At 37.3% G+C, this 20,710-nt stretch overlaps 1 protein-coding gene across 8 annotated transcripts in view; it reads left to right on the top strand.

Moving 5' to 3' along the window:
• USP8 (ubiquitin specific peptidase 8) overlaps positions 1-20,710 on the top strand; it is a 70,072-nt gene that overhangs the window by 35,856 nt on the left and 13,506 nt on the right. For 5 of the 8 annotated variants that reach the window (XM_084970360.1, XM_021095635.2, XM_021095657.2 and 2 more), the window contains 7 exons: positions 1,638-1,800; positions 4,601-4,745; positions 5,211-5,431; positions 9,322-9,906; positions 16,950-17,036; positions 18,871-18,948; positions 19,521-19,783. In XM_084970360.1, coding sequence (XP_084826486.1) covers positions 1,638-1,800; positions 4,601-4,745; positions 5,211-5,431; positions 9,322-9,906; positions 16,950-17,036; positions 18,871-18,948; positions 19,521-19,783 — 1,542 coding nt within the window. The remainder of the gene's footprint in view (positions 1-1,637; positions 1,801-4,600; positions 4,746-5,210; positions 5,432-9,321; positions 9,907-16,949; positions 17,037-18,870; positions 18,949-19,520; positions 19,784-20,710) is intronic. The other 3 variants (XM_021095647.2, XM_084970362.1, XM_021095641.2) reach the window with 1 other exon arrangement.

Here is a 20,710-nt window from a genome sequence, read left to right as displayed (position 1 = left end):
TTAATAAGTGCTATGGATATGGGTGTGTCAAGTGTGTATGTTGGGATGAGTATTTTTAAAAAGGGGGGGGTTGTTTTTGTTTTTGTTTTGTATTTTAGGGCCACACCCGAGGCATATGGAAGTTCCCAGGCTAGGGGTTGAATCACCTGCCAGCCTACACCGCAGCCACAGCAACACAGGATCCAAGCCTCGTCTGCGACCTACACCACAGCTCATGGCAACGCCGAATCCTTAACCCACTGAGCAGGGCCAGGGATCAAACATATGTCCTCATGGATACTAGTAGGGTTCATTACCACTGAGCCACAACGGGAACTCCAGTATTAAAAATTTTAATCCACAAAACTTCATGGAGAAATTATTCCTGAGCTAATCTTGAGATAAGAGAAATGAGTGATGCAGTTATCTGAGGGAAAAGGGTTCTGGACAGAGAGGACAATAGGAGCAGAGCACTTAGGCAGGCGCATACCTCCATAAACCAGGTATTACCAGGAGGACAAGGGTGGAGTAGGGTAAGGGGGGCTAAGTTAGTAAGGAAGTTAAAATAGTAGAGTTCGAGAGAGAGGCCCATGGTAAGGCCTATAGCTAAGAACTTGAGCTTTTGTGTGAGTGAAGGAGGAAGTGAACAGCATGCTTCAGTGTAGAGTTGGTATTATTCACAGGTGATTATGTAGAAGGCAGCAAAGCAACTAAGAGTGATAGGAACCAGATTGCCTGACTTTGAATTCTGGCTCCACTTGGCAAATGTAATTTTGGATAGGTTACTTAAGTGCTTTGTGCCTCCACTTAAGTGCTAAGTTTCCCCATCTATAAAATGGGGTTAATAATGCCATTTTCTAAAAGTCTGGTGAGAAGAAGACATTTAGAATAGCACCTGGCACATAGTAAATGCTCTGTGTGTTTGTTAAATGAGCATTTTGGTATTTGGTACACTATTAATTGTTCGTATAGGTATAAGAGAACTGAAATATAGGCAGTGTTAACTAAGGGACATTCCTACCCCCACCCAGTTGTTTATATTTGGCTGAGACTTACTTAGATGACTTCCTTTGTTTTCAGTTTTGGTCCTTTCTTTTTGTTTTGGAGAGGTTTTTTTTTGTTTGTTTTTTTTTTTTTTTGGTATAAAAAGTCAACTGGGGAGTTCCCATTGTGTGGCTCAGTGGTAACAAACCTGACTAGTATCCATGAGGATGCAGCTTCAGTCCTTGCCTTGCTGAGTGGGTTAAGCATCTGGCATTGCCAGAAGCTGTGGTATAGGTCGTAGACAAGGCTTGGATCTGGCGTTGCTATTGCTATGGCCTAGGCCAGCAGCTGTACCTCCATTTTAACCCCTAGCCCAGGAACTTCCATATACAGCAGGTGCAGCTGTAAAAAAACAAAAGAGAACAAAACAGAAAGTCAGCTGAGTCTGTTTCTTTCAATCTCTAATAGTTACTAAAATATATTGCATTAGTGAAGTTGTTCATTATTTTAGTCTGTCTACTATCTTAACATACAGTCTGAAACTGTCACCAAAGCTTGCTATGGTGTAATAAAGACTATAGAGCAAAACTCAGTGTTTCATTTCAATATGTAATATTAGTGTATTAGAACCTCTCATCTACTTTTGCCCTGATACAAATTTTAATACATTTCAGAGTCACTGCTAGTTGGATTGAAGCAAACCTCCCAGATGATTCTAAAGACACATGGAAGAAGAGGGGGAGTGTGGATTATGTGGTACTTCTTGACTGGTTTAGTTCTGCCAAAGATTTGCAACTTGGAACAATTCTGCGGAGTCTGAAAGATGCACTTTTCAAGGTTAGTGAGTTTCCTTGTTAGTTTACTGTAATTGCAAGCCTCCTCTGGTTGTTAGAAAGATATGATGACTAGTTGATTATCTTAAGGATAAGAAGATCCATCATGCTTTTGTTGTAGTTTTTTTTTTTTAATTCAAATTTAAAAGACTAGTTTTCAATCACCAAGTAAGAGTAAACTGATCTTTATAAAGTAGGATATTAAAATTTTCAGAAACATAAATATCTGAAAAAAAGTGTTGTTTTTCATAAAAGCAAAGGAAGCTTCAAGGCACTGAGGAAAAAAGATTAATAGATTTGACTTCATAAAATAAAAACTTAAGGGTTAAAAAATATGCCAAATTTGAAAGCAGAAGACAAGAATATTGCAACAAATATGGCAGTGATTTCAAGTACCTAAAATGCAAAGAGATTTTGCAAATAAATAATGAAGTTACTTTAAAAATAAATGATAAAATGTTGAAATAAGTAGTGGATTCAGATAGACGTGAACAGAAGAGGATATGCAAGTGACAAAAACATAAAAGTGTCAGCTTGGCTAATAATCAGAGAAATGCAAATTGAAATAGTAAGTGCCACTGTCATGATCAAATTAAGAAAGATAAAAAATAATACTCAGTTTAATTTATTAAATTATTAAACAGTGATAGCTCTGAATGCTCATGAGTGTGTGGTAAAAATAAAACTCAGTCTGCTTGTAGGAGGGCCACTTGATGGAACCTTGCCCTCCAGGAGAGTAATCTTAAAAGCCTTGAAACAAATCATGCTTTAAAATAGGGACATCTAGGAGTGCCTGTCGTGGCTGGCTCGGTGGTTAACGAATCTGACTAGGAACCATGAGGTTGCAGGTTCAATCCCTCACCTTGATCACTGGGTTAAGGATCTGGTGTTGCCGTGAGCTGTGGTATAGGTCGAAGATGCAGCTCGGATCCCGAGTTGCTGTGGCTCTGGCATAGGCCGGCAGCTACAGCTCCGATTTGACCCCTAGCCTGGAAACCTTCCTATGGGTGCAGCCCTAGGAAAGAGACAAAAATAAATAAATAAATAAATAAGGAAAGCTAGAAATACACCCAGGTATAGGTCAATATGTGAAATTGCAAATATTCAATTAGTTTTGACTTTAAAAAGTGTCAGTTCCATAAAGATCAACCTAAGATACCTGAAAGTTTAGTGTATGATAAAGCTGATGTAAAAGATCAGTGAGGAAAAGATAGATTGAAATGACTGGTTTGGGGGCAGCTGGCTAGCCAGTAAGTAAAGGAAAGGGGATCCTTAAAGGTAAGGATTTCTTAGCCCAAACTAGACTCCAGATGGGTAAAATATATAAATATGTCAATTCAAACATGAACTACCAGGAAAAAGCATTAATAAATGTTTTTAAAATCTTGATCCTAAACCAAGAGGGCTAATATAATTGTGTTAAAAACACCACAAATAAAGTAAAAGTAGGCAAAATTAGAAAATTTATTTGTAATTAGGAAGAATATTTATAACAAATAGAACAAAGACCTATTTTCCTCAATGTTCACAGTACATTCATTTTGCCAGGAAATTGCAAACTCTAGAAAAATGGGCAAAAGTTGAGGTTGGTTAAGTCATAGACTGTAAAGGGTTAATAAGCATGTTAAAAGTTGTTTAACTTCACTAATAAATGGTAATTAAAACAACCCATTTTATATCCACCAATTGGGTAAAAATTACAAAGACTTAGAATGGGCATTCTCATATACTGTTGATAAATATGTACTGTTGGTAAATTGGTATTATCTTTTTAAGGGCTGTTTGGTGGCATCTACCATACCTTTAAAACAGCAGTTTTCCTTGGAAATTATTGTGCACAAACATTTTTAAAAGGTCATTTCAAAGATTAGCAGTATATATTAATAGCCTTAAGATGTTCATGACTCTTGGCTCAGGACTCCACTTATGGGGATTTTCCCTAATGGAGTTATTTGGATGTGTACATGTGTAAAGATCTTTTTAATGTTTTTGTGGTTGTTGTTTGTTTTTTGTCTTTTTAGGGCCATACCTGCGGCATATGAAGTTTCCCAGGCTCGGGGTCCATTCGGAGCTGTAGCCGCCAGCCTGAGCCAGAACCGAAGCAACGCCAGATCCAAGCTGTGTCTGCGATCTACACCACAGCTCACAGCAACGCCGGATCCTTAACCCCCTGAGCAAGACCAGGGATCGAACCTGCAACCTCATGGTTCCTAGTTGGATTCGTTTCTGCTGTACCACGATGGGAACTCTGGATCTTTTTAATGTTTATCTCAGCATTGTTTATGATTAAATGGGAAAAATAATTGTTCAAATGATTTATAGAGTTTTGGTGTATGTATGTGTATCTGTGTATGTGTCTTTATAAAATAGAATATTGTCTTGCTATTACAAATGATGATATAGCTCTATTAATAAAAGATGTTCATATAAGAGAAAAGCAGCATCATGAGCTTCATTATTTTATAAAAATAAAATTTAAAAAGATGTATCTATGTAGAAAATGGTAAAAATAAACTCTAAAATGTTAAAGTAGTATCTCTGGGTGATGAGGTTATAGAAGATTTTTATTGTATATTCACTTATTTTCCTGTTTTTCTTATAAGATCATGGATTACTTGTGTGATTTAAAAAACCTGATCTATCCATTTGTTTCATTCAGTGCTGAATTTTGAATTCAGCTCTCTTTTGTTCAGTCATTTAGAGGATGACTCTTTTAAAAGCAATTGTAAAATTCAAGTTTGTTAATGTTTTTAGCTGTGAAGAAGCTGCTGCCATATTAAACATACTATTTCCTTATTTTATAGTGGGAAAGTAAAACTGTCCTGCGCAATGAGCCTTTGGTTTTAGAAGGAGGCTATGAAAACTGGCTCCTTTGTTATCCACAGTATACAACAAATGCTAAAGTCACTCCACCCCCACGAGGCAAGAATGAAGAGGTGTCTATCTCATGTATGTATGTATGTGAAAATTTTTGTTTAAAGTTGTTTTGGTAAAATATACTTTATTTATCTTCTCAGATTAATGTTCTTGGTTGTGTGTGGGTTTGTCCTATTAGATAGCAGTTTGCTTTTAGACATTAAAAATAGAAGCTGTTCAGGAGTTCCCCTGTGGTGTGGTGAGTTAAGGATCTGGCGTTGTGACTGTAGTGGCTCAGGTCACTGCTGTGGTGTGGGTTCAGTCCCTGGCTTGGGATCTTCCCTATGCCGCAGGCGAGGCCAACAAAACAAAACAAAAACAAAAATGAATAGAAGGTGTCCAGAGCCTCTAAGTTAATGTTTATTAATTCTTTGACTGTTGTGGTTGTCATCTCTTAATTTATATTTAATTATTACATATAAATAACATGCATGAGATATTAAATACTGCTTATGGGTTTTGCTGTTCCTTCAAAAATATTTCTTTTGGGAATTTTAGTGAATTTTACCTACCCCTCACTGGAAGAATCACTTCCTTCAAAACCTACTGCCCAGATGTCACGTCCTATAGAAGTCAATGAAAGTATAGAATTGACAAACAATCAAAATGAGAGAGTGGGACCACTAAATATACCAATTCCAGTTGAACCAATTGCTGCTTCCAAATCTGATGTTTCACCCATAATTCAGCCAGTGCCTACTGTAAAGATTGTTCCACAGGTATGTTTTTGATTTTTGTCTCTCTTTTTTTAATATTATATTAAATATATAGTATAGAAGTATGTATATTGAGTATACCTTCAATATTTTACAAAGAAAAGTATTGAGAGATATCTCAATATTTTACAAAGAAAAGTATTGAGAGATATTTCAATATTTTACAAAGTATTGAGAGATATCTATACGTTTTGGTACCTTTTATGCTATAAAAATTTTTCATTGTAATTCAGTCATTCTGCCACAGCAATATTAGAATAGATAACTGAAAGGATTTTAAAAACCAGCTGGATCCATTTAGTACAGGCAGTATTAATAAAAGCCAGTATTAACACAATGAACTTTTTCTTCATTTTTGGGCTTCATTTTTGGTACACAGAGGTTCCCAGGCTAGGGGTTGAATCGTAGCTGCACCTGCTGGCCTACACCACAGCCACAGCCACAGCAACAGCAACATCAGATCCTAGCCACACTTGTGACCTGTGCCACAGCTTGTGGCGATGCCAGATCCTTAACCCACTGAATGAGGCCGGGGATCAAACCTGCATCCTTATGGATACTAGTTGGGTTCCTAACCCACTGAGCCACAACCGGAACTCCTTTTTTTCTTTCTTTCTTTTCTTTTTTTTCCCACAGTGAAATTTTTTTGTTTTGTTTTGACTATAATTCATATTATTTTCCCAAATAGTTTGACTTATAGATGATGAATATATGATGTTAATATTTTGGTTTTAAAATAGTACTTTAATTCTGTTTCCTTAAAATTTGACACAAATTACAGGTATGTTTTTAACAATAATTATTTAAGAATTTTAATAGCCAATGGAGTTCCCATCGTGACTCAGTGGTTAACGAACCCAACTAGCATCCATGAGGACTCAGGTTCGATCCCTGGCCTCGCTCATGGGTTAAGGATCTGGCGTTGCCATGAGCTGTGGTGTAAGCTGCAGAAGTGGCTTGGATCCCGAGTTGCTGTGGCTGTGGTGTAGGTCGGTGGCTACAGCTCCGATTCGACCCCTAGCCTGGGAATCTCCATATGCCGTGGAAGCGGCCCAAGAAATAGCGAGGGGAAAAAAAAAAAAAAAAAAAAGAATATACTTAAAGGTTAGCTAATTCTCTCTTATGCATTTTCCAATAAGGTTTTTTATTTTTTAAAGTTGAGTTTATTAGGGAAATATGAGAACCAAAGACACCCCACCCAGGTGACGGAAAGAAAATTCTGAAAGTATTCCTTTTCAAGCCAACTGGGGGCCTGGCCTTGACCTCCTCCAAAATACAAGAAACTGGTGAGTTAGCAGTAACATTCTCTGGCAGCCACCTCACCAGGGCAGAAGTGTCAGCCAGGACTGCTTCCCGCTCCTGAGCAAAGGTGGGAAGGAGACAAAGACTGTTCATAGAATCAATTCAGAGGCAATGAGAATTGTAAGGAAAAGCTGAGAGAGAGTCTAACAATGTTTTTTAGCATTTATTTTTAATATTTTTCTTCAGATGTATTTCACATTTGAAGTGGGTGACATCTCATTTATGGAGCAGGCTATGATTAGAAAATTTAGTGTTTTTTTTGTAAAACGAGGTAGTTAATTTCTTCATTTTTTTAAAGGTCTGCTTTAATATTTCATATTAAGTCTTAAGACTACATAGAATAAGTTTTTCTTAAAATGTAAATTTAAGAAATTTTAAAAGGGGCTTCCTTTCAACTTACCATGTTATTTGACCCCAATCCCTTTGTGACTTTCCAAGATATGTGCAATTCACCAAGCAAAGCATATCTTAGAACATTTCCTATATGAAAGAAAATGTGAACGTTTACAAATATGGTAAAACCATGGATTCTGTCTGATGTTTAGAAGGATAGACATGGACACAATCAGCCATAGCATAAGGCAGAATATCCTAATTGTTTTTAATAGTTGCAGAAGCAGAGAGCAAGGAGGGAAATTCTGACTGAGAGTGAGTATCATCAGGAAAGTCTTCATGGAGGAGGTAGTATTTTTATCTGAGCTTTAAGGGGTGAGTAGGATTTGAGGATGAAATAAACAAGTAGAAAACTGTATTACTAAATGCACAAAGCATGCTCTGGGATCAGTGAGTATCTTTGACATGCTTATGCAGAGCTCTCAGTTGGAGAGAGGGGAGTGTGATAGCAAATAAGACTGGAAAGTGCACAAAAGTCTTCATGAGAGACTTTGATCAAATGTGAATTTTATCCCGTAGCAAAAGGAAACCATTACAGAATTTTAAACCTGAAAGTAACATGGTCATGCCTATGCTTTCAAGATGAGTGGAAAAATGGATTGTAAGTTAAGAGGCAAAAAGAGAAGGAACATACAGTTCATCTTGTAAGAACACTGTACATGTTACCAGCAGATATTCTCATTTTTGTTTCAGTAAACTATATTCTCAAGAAATAATCTTAGGGTCTCTTCTAACAATTTTGTAGGGTTAGTATGTCATTAAATTGAGGTGATTACTCAATTTGTAATTAGTATCTTACCTCTTATAAAAGTTGTTATGGAATATTTTATTCCTTCCTTCTGCAACATTTATTTACTGTCAGGCAGTCTCTCCCCTACTCAAGCTTATGTACAGGAGGGAAGAAAGATTTTAAACAAACAATCACAGTTGTTTAATCAGAATCCCAATAAGGGAGTTCCCGTTGTGGCGCAGTGGTTAACGAATCCGACTAGGAACCATGAGGTTGCGGATTCTATCCCTGGCCTTGCTCAGTGGGTTAAGGATCTAGTGTTGCTGTGAGCTGTGGTGTAGGTTGCAAACGCAGCTCGGATCCCGCGTTGCTGTGGCTCTGGTGTAGGCTGGCAGCTACAGCTCTGATTCAACCCCTAGCCTGGGAACCTCCATATGCCACGAGAGCGGCCCAAGAAATGGCAAAAAGACAAAAAAAAAAAAAAAAAAAAAAAGAATCCCAATAAGTACTGTGATGGAAAAGAATAGGGTATTATGAATATATAGGGTATAATAGGGGACTTGGCTAGACTTAGGGAATCAGGGAAATCTTTTCTAAGAGAGAGATGTTTAAGCCAAGACCTAATGTTGTGGTGGGCATTTTCTAGATGAACAGCTGATATAAAGGTCTGAGTTGGGAAGGAGCATGGCATCTTTGAGGAATGGTGGGGTGGGGGAGCAGCAAGTATGTCTGGTGTGTAGAAGAGTATGAGATAAAATGAGGGAGACAAGCAGAAGTGAGACTACATAGGGCCAAACAAGCATGGCAAGGATTTTAGATGCGATCTTAGTACAGGCTGTTTTAAATAAGGTTTTAAGGTATTCCCTGGTAGTGCAGTGCCTTAAGGATCCAGCATTGTCGCTGCTGTGGCTTAGGTCACAGCTATGGCTCGGCTTTGATCCTTGGCCTCGGAATTTCTGCATGCCACAGGAGCAGCCCCCCCAAAAAAGATTATTCTGGTAACAGTGTGGAAAAATAAATTTAAAACATCTGAAGGTCTCATTTTTCTGGTTTGACTTAACTATTTGCATGGTGGTCACACCCATGTGTTGTTGGGGGAAATTATGAATTCAGTTTTGTCAGTATGAGGTTTGTGGTATATGGGAGACGCTCACATTGAGATAATGAATGGGCAATTGGGGACGTGGAGATGGAACTTTAGTCTAGGTATGCCCAGGTCTGGGTTTTATATTTTAGAACAAACTCTTCATATACAGAACACATCAAGGTATATTAGAAATGTGGAATCAAGAGGACTTAACTGTTTTATGAGAAATTTTGACTTAGGATAATTTATGAATAGATGTTTTGGTACAGATTGTATCCACAAAGTGATGGTTCTTTTATCAAAAGTTGATATCAAGAACTGAGGTTAATACATTCCTGGATTTTGACAGAAGAATATGTTTTTCTGTTTTTGTTGATATAGATTGATCGTACTAAAAAACCAGCAGTCAAATTGCCTGAAGATCATAGAGTAAAATCTGAAAGTACAGATCATGAGCAACAGTCTCCCCAGGATGGAAGAGTTGTTCCTGATCGTTCCACAAAACCAATATTCCCCCCTCCAACTGCCATGTTAACAGATGAAGAAAAAGCTCGTATTCATGCAGAAACTGCACTTCTAATGGAGAAAAACAAACAAGAAAAAGAACTTAGAGAAAGGCAGCAAGAGGAACAGAAAGAGAAACTGAGAAAGGAAGAAGAAGAACAAAAAGACAGAAAGAAACAGGAAGCTGAAGAAAATGAAATCACAGAGAAGCAACAAAATGCAAAAGAGCAAATGGAAAAGAGAGAAAGTGAACAGGCCAAGAAAGAAGATAAAGAAACCTCAGCAAAGAAGGGCAGAGAAATAACAGGAGTAAAAAGACAAAGTAAAAGTGAACATGAAACTACTGATGCCAAGAAATCTGTGGAAGATAGGGGGAAGAGGTGTCCAACCCCAGAAATGCAGAAACAGTCAGCAGGAGATATACCCCATGCTTCTGTGGCAGGAGATTCGGGTTCAGGCAAGGTAAGTAGAAATAGCACAAATTGCAAACTAACTATAATAAAATGTACATAAGATGATGACTCCAGTAGCATTCCATAAATAGGGCAGATATTTTAAGTAGTTTTCTAGGAGGTGGTAGATTTGTACTGATCCACCTGCGTTTGCTTACCTACTCTGGTTGGAAATGGAACTGCCTTATGTGTTTATGAAGTGCTTCTCTTTTTGTGGGTTTTTTTTTTGTTTTTTTTTTGTTTTGTTTTGTTTTTGGGCTGTACTTGTGGCATATGGAAATTCCTTCATGGGCCGGGGATTGAATCCAAGCTGTAGCTGCAACCTATGCCACAGCTGTAGCAACACCAAATCCTTAATCCACTGTGCCACAGTGGGAACTGAGTGCATTTTATGTATGTGTGTGTGTGTATATATATATATATATGTTTTGGTTTTTTTTTTTTGTCTTTTGTCTTTTTTTTTTTTTAGGGCCACACCTGTGGCATATGGAGGTTCCCAGGCTAGGGGTCCAATCAGAGCGATAGCTGCCAGCCTCTGCCACAGCTCATGGCAACGCCAGATCCTTAACCAGCTGAGCGAGGCCAGGGATCAAACTCAAAACCTCATGGTGACTAGTCAAGTTTGTTAACCACTGAGCCACGATGGGAACTCTGTGCATTATATTTTTGATAATCAAAATAAACAGCTACATTCTTCATTTTTATGCTTGATGTATGATCATCAGAAGATTAGAGTGAAATGTAATCTGATCTCAGAATGGAGGAATTAGGCACCAAACTTATATGATGAAGTTTGTATTTGCTTAGAATATGTCTAAAATCAGTGACATTTAGATTAACCAATATTTATCTTTGTGTGTAATGATTTTTTTGGTCAGGTCTGTGTCATTTCACTTGTTGATTCATCTAATCAATAATAGAGGCAGTAACCCCATTAATGTTGTTGCCTTTGACTATTCCCCAACATTGATTTTAATAATTTTGGAGGAGATTTTTTTTGTTCTTCTTATTTTTTAACTTAATAAAGCATGCATGCTTTTCGTGGGTTTTTTTGGTCTATTACTCAATTAACAATGCCTTTCCCTTTTGAACACCAAATAAATATTTTGCATTTTTTTAATCCTACTTCATTTTTTTCTTTCAGTTTTATTGAGTTACAATGACATATAGTGCTGTATAAGTTTAAGATGTACAGCATAATGATTTTCTTATATACAGTATGAAATAATTATAATAAGTTTACTGAATATCCATCATCTTATAGAGATACAAAATTAGTTTTTTAAAATTTTATGTGTGACAAGAACTCTTAGGATTTACTTTCTTAACATCTTTCTTATATAACATACAGTAGTGTTAATTTTATTAGTTATGTTGTACATTATATCACTAGTACTTATTTATAACTGGAAGTTTATACCTTTTCACTGCCCTCATTCAATTCCCCCTTCCTCTGCCTTCTACCTCCAATAACCACAAATTAAATACTTTTTCTAAGTGTTTGTTTTTGAAGTATAATTGACCTACAACACCATGTTAGTTCCTGTAACATAGCAATTTGGTATTTCTATACCTTTCAAAATGAGGAGTTCCTATTGTGACTCAGTGGAAACGAACCCAACTAGGATCCATAGGATGCTGATTCTACCCCTGGCCTTGCTCAGAGGGTCAGGGATCCAGCATTGCCCTGAGCTGTGGTATAGGTCACAGATGCAGCTCAGATCTGGTGTTGCTGTGGCTGTGGTATAGGCTGGCAGCTGTAGTTCTGATTGGACTCCTAGCCCGGGAACTTCCATATGCTGTGGGTGTGGCCCTAAAAAGCAAAAAAAAAAAAAAAAAAAAAAAAAAAAAATCACTAGGATTAGTCTAGTTATGATATGTGTCACAAAGAGATACATAGCTGTTGACTATATTCCCATACTGTATATTTCATCCCTGTGACTTTCCAACTGAAAGTTTGTACCTCTTGCTCTCCCTCACCTATTTCTTTCTCCCCCCAAGCCCTGCTCCTCCCCTCTGGCAACTACCTGTCCTCTGTATCTATAACTGTTTCTGTTTTATGTTTGTTCATTTGTTGTTTTTCAGATTACACATATGAATGAAATCATTCAGTATTTGTCTTTCTCAGCTGACTTATTTCACTTAGCGTGATACCCTCTTGTCCCATCCATGTTGTTGTAAATGGCAAGATATCATTCTTTTTTATGGCTAATACTCCATTGTACCACACATCTTCTTTATTCATTCATTTATTGATGGGCTTCTATACCTTGGCTATTATAAATAATGCTCCAGTGAACATAGGGGTGATATGTTTTTTCAAATTAATGTTTTGGTTTTCTTTAGACGTATACCATGGATCACATGGTAGTTCTATTTTTAATTTTTAAAGAAATCTCTATGCTGTTTTTCATAGCTGTTGCACCAATTTATATTCCCACCAGCAGTGTTCCAGGACTCCCTTTTCTCCACATCCTCATCAAAACTTGTCTTTTTGATAATAGCCATTCTGACAGGTGTAAAGTTATATTTCATTGTGGCTTTAATGTGCATTTCCCTGCTGACTAGTGACGTTGAGCATATTTTCACATGCCTGTCGGTCATCTTTGTATCTTCTTTGGAAAAATGACCATTAAGATTCTTTGCCCACTTTTTTACGGAGTTCCCTTTGTGGCGCAGTGGTTAATGAATCCGACTAGGAACCATGAGGTTGCGGGTTCGATCCCTGCCCTTGCTCAGTGGGTTAACGATCCAGCGTTGCCGTGAGCTGTGGTGTAGTTTGCAGACGCGGCTCGGATCCCGCGTTGCTGTGGCTCTGGCATAGGCTGGTGGCTACAGCTCTGATTCGATCCCTAGCCTGGGAACCTCCATATGCCGCGGGAGTGGCCCGAGAAATGGCAAAAAGACAAAAAAAAAAAAAAAAAAGATTCTTTGCCCATTTTTAAATCAGTTTTGTTTTTTTGATGTTGTTTCAAAGTCCTATGAATTCTTTGTATATTTTGGATATTAGTGCCTTATCAGATCTATTATTTGAAAATATCTTCTCCCACTTAGTAAGTGGCCTTTTCATTTTCTTGATGGTTTCCTTCTCTGTGCAGAAGCTTTTTAATTTGATGTAGTCCCATTTATTTTTGCTTTTGTTTCCTTTGCCTGAGGAGACCTGCAAAAAATATTATCAAGACCAGTGTCAAAGAGTGTACTATGTTTCCTTCTTGATGTTTTATGGTTTCAGGTCTTACATTTAAGTCTTTAATCCTTTTTTTTTTTTTTTTTTGTCTTTTTTTAAGGCTGCACCTGCAGCATATGAACATTCCCAGGCTAGGGGTCCAATCAGAGCTGAAGCCAGGGACCTACATCACAGCCACAGCCACAGCAATGTGCGATTCGAGCCATGTCTGCGACCTACACCACAGCTCACGGCAATGCCAGATCCTTAACCTACTGAGCAAGGCCAGGGATTGAACCCACAACCTCATGGTTCCTAGTGGGATTCGTTTCTGTTGCACCCTGATGGGAACTTCCTTTAATCCATTTAGAATTCATTTTTGTGCATGTCGTGAGTAGTCTAATTTGATTCTTTGTGTTTAGCTGTCCAGTTTATCCAAAACCATGTATTTGTTTACTTTTTTGCTTTTGGGGTTTTTTGTTTTACACCTTCTCTCTTGGTTTATTTTTAATATTAATAAAGTGTTAGTGCTCTTTAAATGTTGAACTTCATAATGCGTATATACTTTGAATTATTTTGTTCAATAAAAAGCATGGAAAGAAATTACATGCTTCCTTATGTAGCTCAAAGTCCTGATCCATCACTAACACCATTTATTGAAGAGGATCTCTTTTTCTCATTATATATTCTTCCTCCTTTATCATGGATTATTTGCCCAATTAAATGTGTGTTCATTTTTGGGTTCTCCATTTTGTTCAGCTGATCTGTATGTGTCTGTTTTTGTGTCAGTACCATACTGTTTTGATGACTGTGGGTTTGTAGTTAAAATCAGGGAGCATGGTTCCTCCAGTTCTCTTCTTCCTCAGGGTTGCTTTGGCTACTTGGGATCTTTCATGTTCCCATAAACATTTTATAATTATTTATTCTAGTTCTATGGAAAATGCTCTTGGTATTTTGATAGAGATTGCATTGAATGTGTAGATTGCCTTGTGTAGAATGGACATTTTAACAATAGTAATTCTTCCAATCCATGAACACATAATATGTGAACAGATAATATGTCTTTACATCTGTTTGAGTCATCTTCAGTTTCTTTCATCATTATCTTATAGTTTTCTAAGTACATGTCTTTTACCTCCTTAGTTAGGTTTATTCCTAGGTATTTTATTCTTTTTAATGCAATTGTAAGTGGGATGGTTTTCTTAATTTTTCTTTGTGATAGTTGATTGTTGGTTTATGGAAATGCAACAGATTTTGGTATATGAGTTTTGTATCCTGCACCTTTATTGAATTCATTGATGAATTGATGAGCTCTAGTAGTTTTTTGGTGGTGTCTTTAGGATTTTCTATTTTTAGTACCATGTCATCTTTAAACAAATGAGTTTTTATCATAGCAAGAACAGCGATAGCCCTTTTTACATTTCATGTAAATGGAAATATATTTTTGGTAGTATGAAAATGAATTCTGATGAAAAGTTAAATACTATCTTTTTTTTTTTTTTTTTTACTTTTTAGGGCTACACTTGTGGCATATGGAGGTTCCCAGGCTAGATGTTGAATCGGAGCTGTAGCAGCCAGCCTACATCACAGCCACAGCAATACAGGATCCAAGCTGTGTCTGTGACCTACACCACAGCTCAGGGCAACGCCAGATCCTTAACCCACTTAGCAAGGCCAGGGATTGAACCTGCGTCCTTATGTATTCTAGTCAGATTCATTAACTGCTGAGCCACAACAGAAAGTCTGAAATACTATCTTTATTGAACATTAATTTTCATACTTCTTAGGCACCAGTTCACACATATACCAAGATAACAATTCATATTAAGGCCACACTTATCCAGGGAACACTTAGCTGCTAACCATAACTATTAAAGATTCTTGTTGTGGTACAGCAGGTTAAGGATCTAGCTTTGTCTCTGTGGGGGCTTGGGTCACTGCTGAGGCATGGGTTTGATCTCCAGCTCTCACAGTGGATTAAGGATCTGATGTTGCCACAGCTGTGGCTTGGATTTGATCCCTGGCTTGGGAAATTGCATTTGCTGCAGGTGTGGCCAAAAAAAAAAAAAAAAAATGCAGCTCCCATGCAGAAACCTTCTAGACACCCGAAGTGAGGGAAACGAAGCCCATGTTCTTAAATTTTTTAACTTTATTCATAGGAGAATCCAAAGTTAGGTGCTTTTACAGTTTAAATATCATTCATCATATAGCTGCTATATTCCAGGTATTTTTTTTCTAAATTATCTTACTTATTCTTCCTAATGTTAATTTTATGAGGTATTCAATTGACAAATGAAATTGAAGCTTAGAAGTTAAGTAATTTGCCTATAAATCCATATGCAGTTAAATTCCAAAGGTACTTTCTATCTTGATATCCATAGGGGCAGGCAGTCTTAAGAACTTAAAACATTCATATTTCTGGGGTCATTTAGAATAGATGCCAAACGTCCCACCTACAAATCTAAATTGCTCTGTGATGATCAAGTTTCCTTTTTTATGTTTCCTATAATGTTGCATTAATTATATGGTCATTTTAAAAGTAGGCAAAATACATAATTTATTCTGGAATACATTTTATTTAAATTATCATAACTTTAACAAGTTTTTACTATACTATAGTGGGGTTTTTTTGCTTTTTTTTTGTTTTGTTTTGTTTTGTTTTTTTGTTTTTTGTCCTTTTAGGGCTGCACCAGCAGCATATGGAGGTTCCCATGCTAGGGGTTGAATCGGAGCTCTTGCTGCTAGCCCATGCCAGAGCCACAGCAACGCCAGACCCGAGCTATCTCTGCAACTTACACCACAGCTCACGGCAGTGCCAGATCCTTAAAACCCACTGAGCAAGGCCAGGGATCGAACCCACAACCTCATGGTTCCTAGTCGGATTGGTTTCTGCTGCACCACCACAGGAACTCCTATAGTGTTTTTTTAATATAAAACTAAAGTGAATTTTTTAAAGAAACTGTAGTAAGTTCTAAGAGGTATAAAATGGATTTTTTGGATTTCCTGCTGTGGCACAGAGGGTTAATGATCTGGTATTGTCTCTGTGGCTTTGTGGCGTCAATCCCCAGCCCAGCACAATGGGTTAGGGATCCAGTGTTGCCACAGCTGTGGCATAGGTTGCAGCTGTGGCTTGGATTTGATCCCCGGCCTGGGAATTTCCATATGCCACAGGTGCAGCTGAAAAAGTAAATAACTAAATGAAAATAAAATGGGTTTTGCATTTTTGAATATTGCTTTGTATGAAATTCTATAATCTCTTCATTCTCTTTAATACTTATTGATTTTAGAGCATGACCACTTTCAAGGTAACCAAAATCATAAGATACTTAAATAAAAGGATAGTGTTTATGGAGGCCATGATTTACATCTTTTTCTCCCAAACTGATTCATCAGAGTTTCTTAGCTCTTTACCTTTTGTGTTAAGAAATGCCATATGGGCCCTACCACCTTTAATTAAAATATCTCATTTCACAATAAAATCAAACTCTTCAGGAGCTCCCATGGCGGCACAACAGAAACAAATCTGACTAAAACCATGAGTTTGCAGGTTCGATCCCTGGCCTCACTTAGTGGGTTAAGGATCTGGCGTTGCCGTGAGCTGTGGCATAGGTCTCAGATGCGGCTCAGATCTGGCATTGCTGTGGCTGTGGTGTAAGCTGACAGCTGTAGCTCTGATTGGACCCTCCATATGCCACAAGTGCGGCCCTAAAAACAAAACAAAACAAAAAGATATATATATATATAACTCTTCAGAGCCTCTTTTTTTGTTTTGTTTTTTTTCTTTGTACTTTCAGTCTGATGGATTTGCTTGTATTAGCTAGTTATAGGTAGGTTTATATTGAAGGAAAGTTAGTCTTATTTCACTTCTGATTTTAATAATTTTACAGCTTGTTAAGATTAAAGGACAGCCAGAAAGTGGAATTCTAAAAACTGGAACTTTTAGAGAGAATACGGAAGACACCGAAAGAAATAAAGTAAGCAGTGGTTCATTGGGGGGAAAACATAGATTATAACCATGCAGTCCTCTCTCTACCATATCCTCATCCTTCATCTTAAGATCTCTGAGGGAATTTTTGCATTCTTTGGTAGCTTTTTTGTTTGTTTTTACATGACTGATCCATTTATATGCTAAAGGGAATAGATGCTTGTCTTCCTATTTAAAGAATAATGTATATTCTAACCATTTTCTGAAATTGAAAGATGCTTATTAGGCCTTACTGTATGATCCATCAATTCTACTTCTGGACATACACCCAAAAGGATTGAAAGTAAAGAGTTTCCATTGTTGCTCAGCAGAAACAAAGCCTACTAGTATCCAGGAGGATGCGGGTTCAATCCCTGGGCTCGCTCAGTGGGCTAAGGATCCAGCATTGCTGTGAGCTGTGACATGGCTTGGATCCCGCATTGCTGTGGCTGTGGCATAGGCTGGTAGCTGCAGCTCTGATTTGCCCCCCAGCCTGGGAACTTCCATATGCTGAGGATGCAGCTCTAAAAAAAAAAAGACAAAAAAAAAAAAAAAGGATTGAAAGTGGATTCATTCTCAAAATACATTTATACACCTATGTTCATAGAGTATTATTCATAATAGCCAAAGAATGAAGCAACCCAAATATCTATTAACAGATGAATATATTAAAAATGTAGTGTGTACATAAAATGGAATATTATTCAGCCTTAAAAAAGCAGTTCTGACATGGGTGAACCTTGAAGACATTATGCTAAATTAAACAAGCCCAGTCACAAGAGGAAAAATGTTCTTTGATTCCATTTATATAGGGTACTTAAAACAGTTAAATTCATAGAGACAGGAAGTACAGTGGTGGTTGCCAGGGACCTTAGGAAGAGTCAGGAGTTGTTTAAATGGGTACAGAGTTTCAGTTTTGCAAGATGAAGAGACCTTTGGAGATTGGTAGCACAGCAACATGACTGTACTTAATGCCACTTACCTGTACATGAAAAAATGGTCAAGATGGTAAATTTTATGTTATGTATATTTCATCACAATTTAAAATTTAGGCCTTTGTAAGACATCTTTGCTTTCTTTTATTTAAGAGCTTTCTTGAGGTATAATTTGCATCTCATAGAATTTACCCATTTTTAGTGTACAGTTCAGTGATTTCAGTTTGGAGTTGTGAAATATTTTTGACTTAGTCCAGTTTTAGAACATTTCCATTACACCAGCAAGGTCTCTGTGCCTGGTCATAGTCACTCCCCACTCCTGCCTTTCAGCCCAGGCAACCATGAATCTAATCTTTTGTCTCCATAGATTTGCCTCCTAGGCATTTCATATAACTGAAACATATGCATATATAGTCTTTTGTATATGTCTTCTTTTGAATTTTTTGAGATTCATCTATATTGTACCATATATTAGTTGCTTACTCCTTTTGTTGCTGAGTGTAGTATTCCCTTGTGTGGATATACCACATTTGATGGATCTTGGATTGCTTCTGCTTTGGGCTGTTAGGAATAATGCTGCTATGAACATTTGCATCCAAGTCTTTGTGTAGAAATATATTTTCATTTCTTTTGGGTTGACACTTAGAAATGAATTGTCTTTACATTTTTGGATCTTTTTAGAAAAAGTGTTAAAAGCCACCATCATTATAAGCTTGTGCACACACACTCCTTCCCCTTGCTGTGACAGTTTTCAGCCTTTGAGAAAGCATGTATGTTTCCTCATCTTTGAACTTGTTTTAAAAAGGATTTAGGGCAGCCAGCATAGGCTTTTTGGTTCTTTAGTGTACCAGCAGCTTAAGTTTGTATATGACAAAATTTAATTTAAAAACAATTTTTTTTTTAAACTAGACTCGAGAGCCTTTGACAAGAGCACGAAGTGAAGAAATGGGGAGGATCGTACCAGGACTGCCTTCAGGCTGGGCCAAGGTAAAACTAAAAATTTGCGTAGAAATAAATAACATGGTCACTGTTTTTGCTTGTTTGTTTTTCGGCCACACTGTGGCAAGTGAAAATCCCTGGGCCAGGGATTGAACCCACGCCACAGCAGTGACCCAAAACACAATGGTGACAGTGCCAGATCCTTAACCTGCTGCACCCCAAGAGAACTCCACATTGTCACTGTTTTTTTTTTTTGTTTTTGTTTTTTAAAAACTCATTTGTTTACTCTGCATCTTCTCTAATGCAGAGTTGATTCTGTTTCTTCGTTATAGAAGACATAATTCATTTCTCTAATTACAGCAGGGTTATATTTCTCAATATCCAGTCTGGGATTCTGGCCACAATATGAGCATCCTGGCATTTGTCATTTAGAAACAGTGTATCACTTTAAAACTTAAAGTTCTTTGGAAGTTGAATTGTAAAAGTGATTATCACCATTTTATTGAAATTGTTTTAATCCAAAAGTAAATTTAGCAGTGGAATACTTTTGATTTTTGTTGTTGTTGTTGTTGTTCACCTAACATTCATTGTTTTGATCTGTTTTTCTTCCCTCATCTAAGTTTCTTGATCCCATCACTGGAACTTTTCGTTACTATCATTCACCCACCAATACTGTTCATATGTATCCACCGGAAATGGCTCCTTCATCTGCGCCTCCTTCCACCCCTCCAACTCATAAAGCCAAGCCACAGATACCTGCTGAGCGGGACAGGGAACCATCCAAACTGAAGCGCTCCTACTCCTCCCCAGATATAACCCAGGCCATCCAAGAGGAAGAGAAGAGGAGGCCAACAGTGACACCAACAGTTAATCGGGAAAACAAGTAAGTTTATCCTAACTCCTGGAAACAGAATAATCTGCTATATTTGAAAACTTTTACTGTAAACCTATCAGCTTCCTAATGTTAGGGAGTCAGAAATTTCTGTGGATGGATATCCCAGCTGTTTTTGTGTACTGTAGAGGAAAAAAAGTGTTAAATGCATTAAATATGCTTGGTTTTTCTTCCAAATGCTAACTTAAATATATCACAGAAGTTTATCATAAGTATTAACATAGACATAAAGGTATACAGCTTGTTACATTTTAAGGGAGCATGCCAGACTATCTAGATGTTGTTCATAAACTTCCTGTGATTCTGTCTCCCTTTGAGGACCATAATTTATAGGATTTTTGAGTATGTCTGGTTGCAGCTCTCAAATTCCCACCTTTTTCTAAAACTCAGCCAGTAACATGGGAAAACATTTATGTAGTATTAAAATAATTGGCATTGTGCTGTATATCAACTTCTAATCTTTATTCTGTTCTCTTTTCCTTTGTTGCTTTTCTGTTACTCTATTCACAAGTGATGATCAGTAGGTTCATTTAAGTTTCCCCAAACAGTATCTCACTTAGATGTATTCCTGGCTTTATCCCTTCTATTGAATACCCTAATGCTCCCGGCTTATGATTGGTAAGGTTATGAGAAGATAGTTACTTGTACTTACACTTTTGATCATTAATTTTAAGGGATGTAAACTAGATGGACGTGAAAATAAATGGATTTTTCTGTTTGTAATATACATTCTCTTAATTGCTAAGGAATTCTAATAACTAGGCTATCTTTTTGGCCCCTTTAGTAACTAACACTTCCCCCTGAAAACTTACCCTGCTAGGTGGGGAGTTACCTCGAGGAGATTTTGTAAATTTTATAAATGTAGTTATAGATTGTAGGGCCCACTATTAAAACTGGTAAGATTTAATTCCTTCTTGA

This window comes from Sus scrofa, chromosome 1, assembly GCF_054392235.1.
Source record: "Sus scrofa isolate SSC_HxYL_T2T_F1_AM1 chromosome 1, Sscrofa_HxYL_maternal_Yorkshire_Landrace_v2.0, whole genome shotgun sequence".
Classification (NCBI taxonomy): Eukaryota; Metazoa; Chordata; class Mammalia; order Artiodactyla; family Suidae; genus Sus; species Sus scrofa.
The sequence above is the reverse complement of the archived record's forward strand: the minus strand, read 5'-3'. Positions and strand labels throughout refer to the sequence as shown.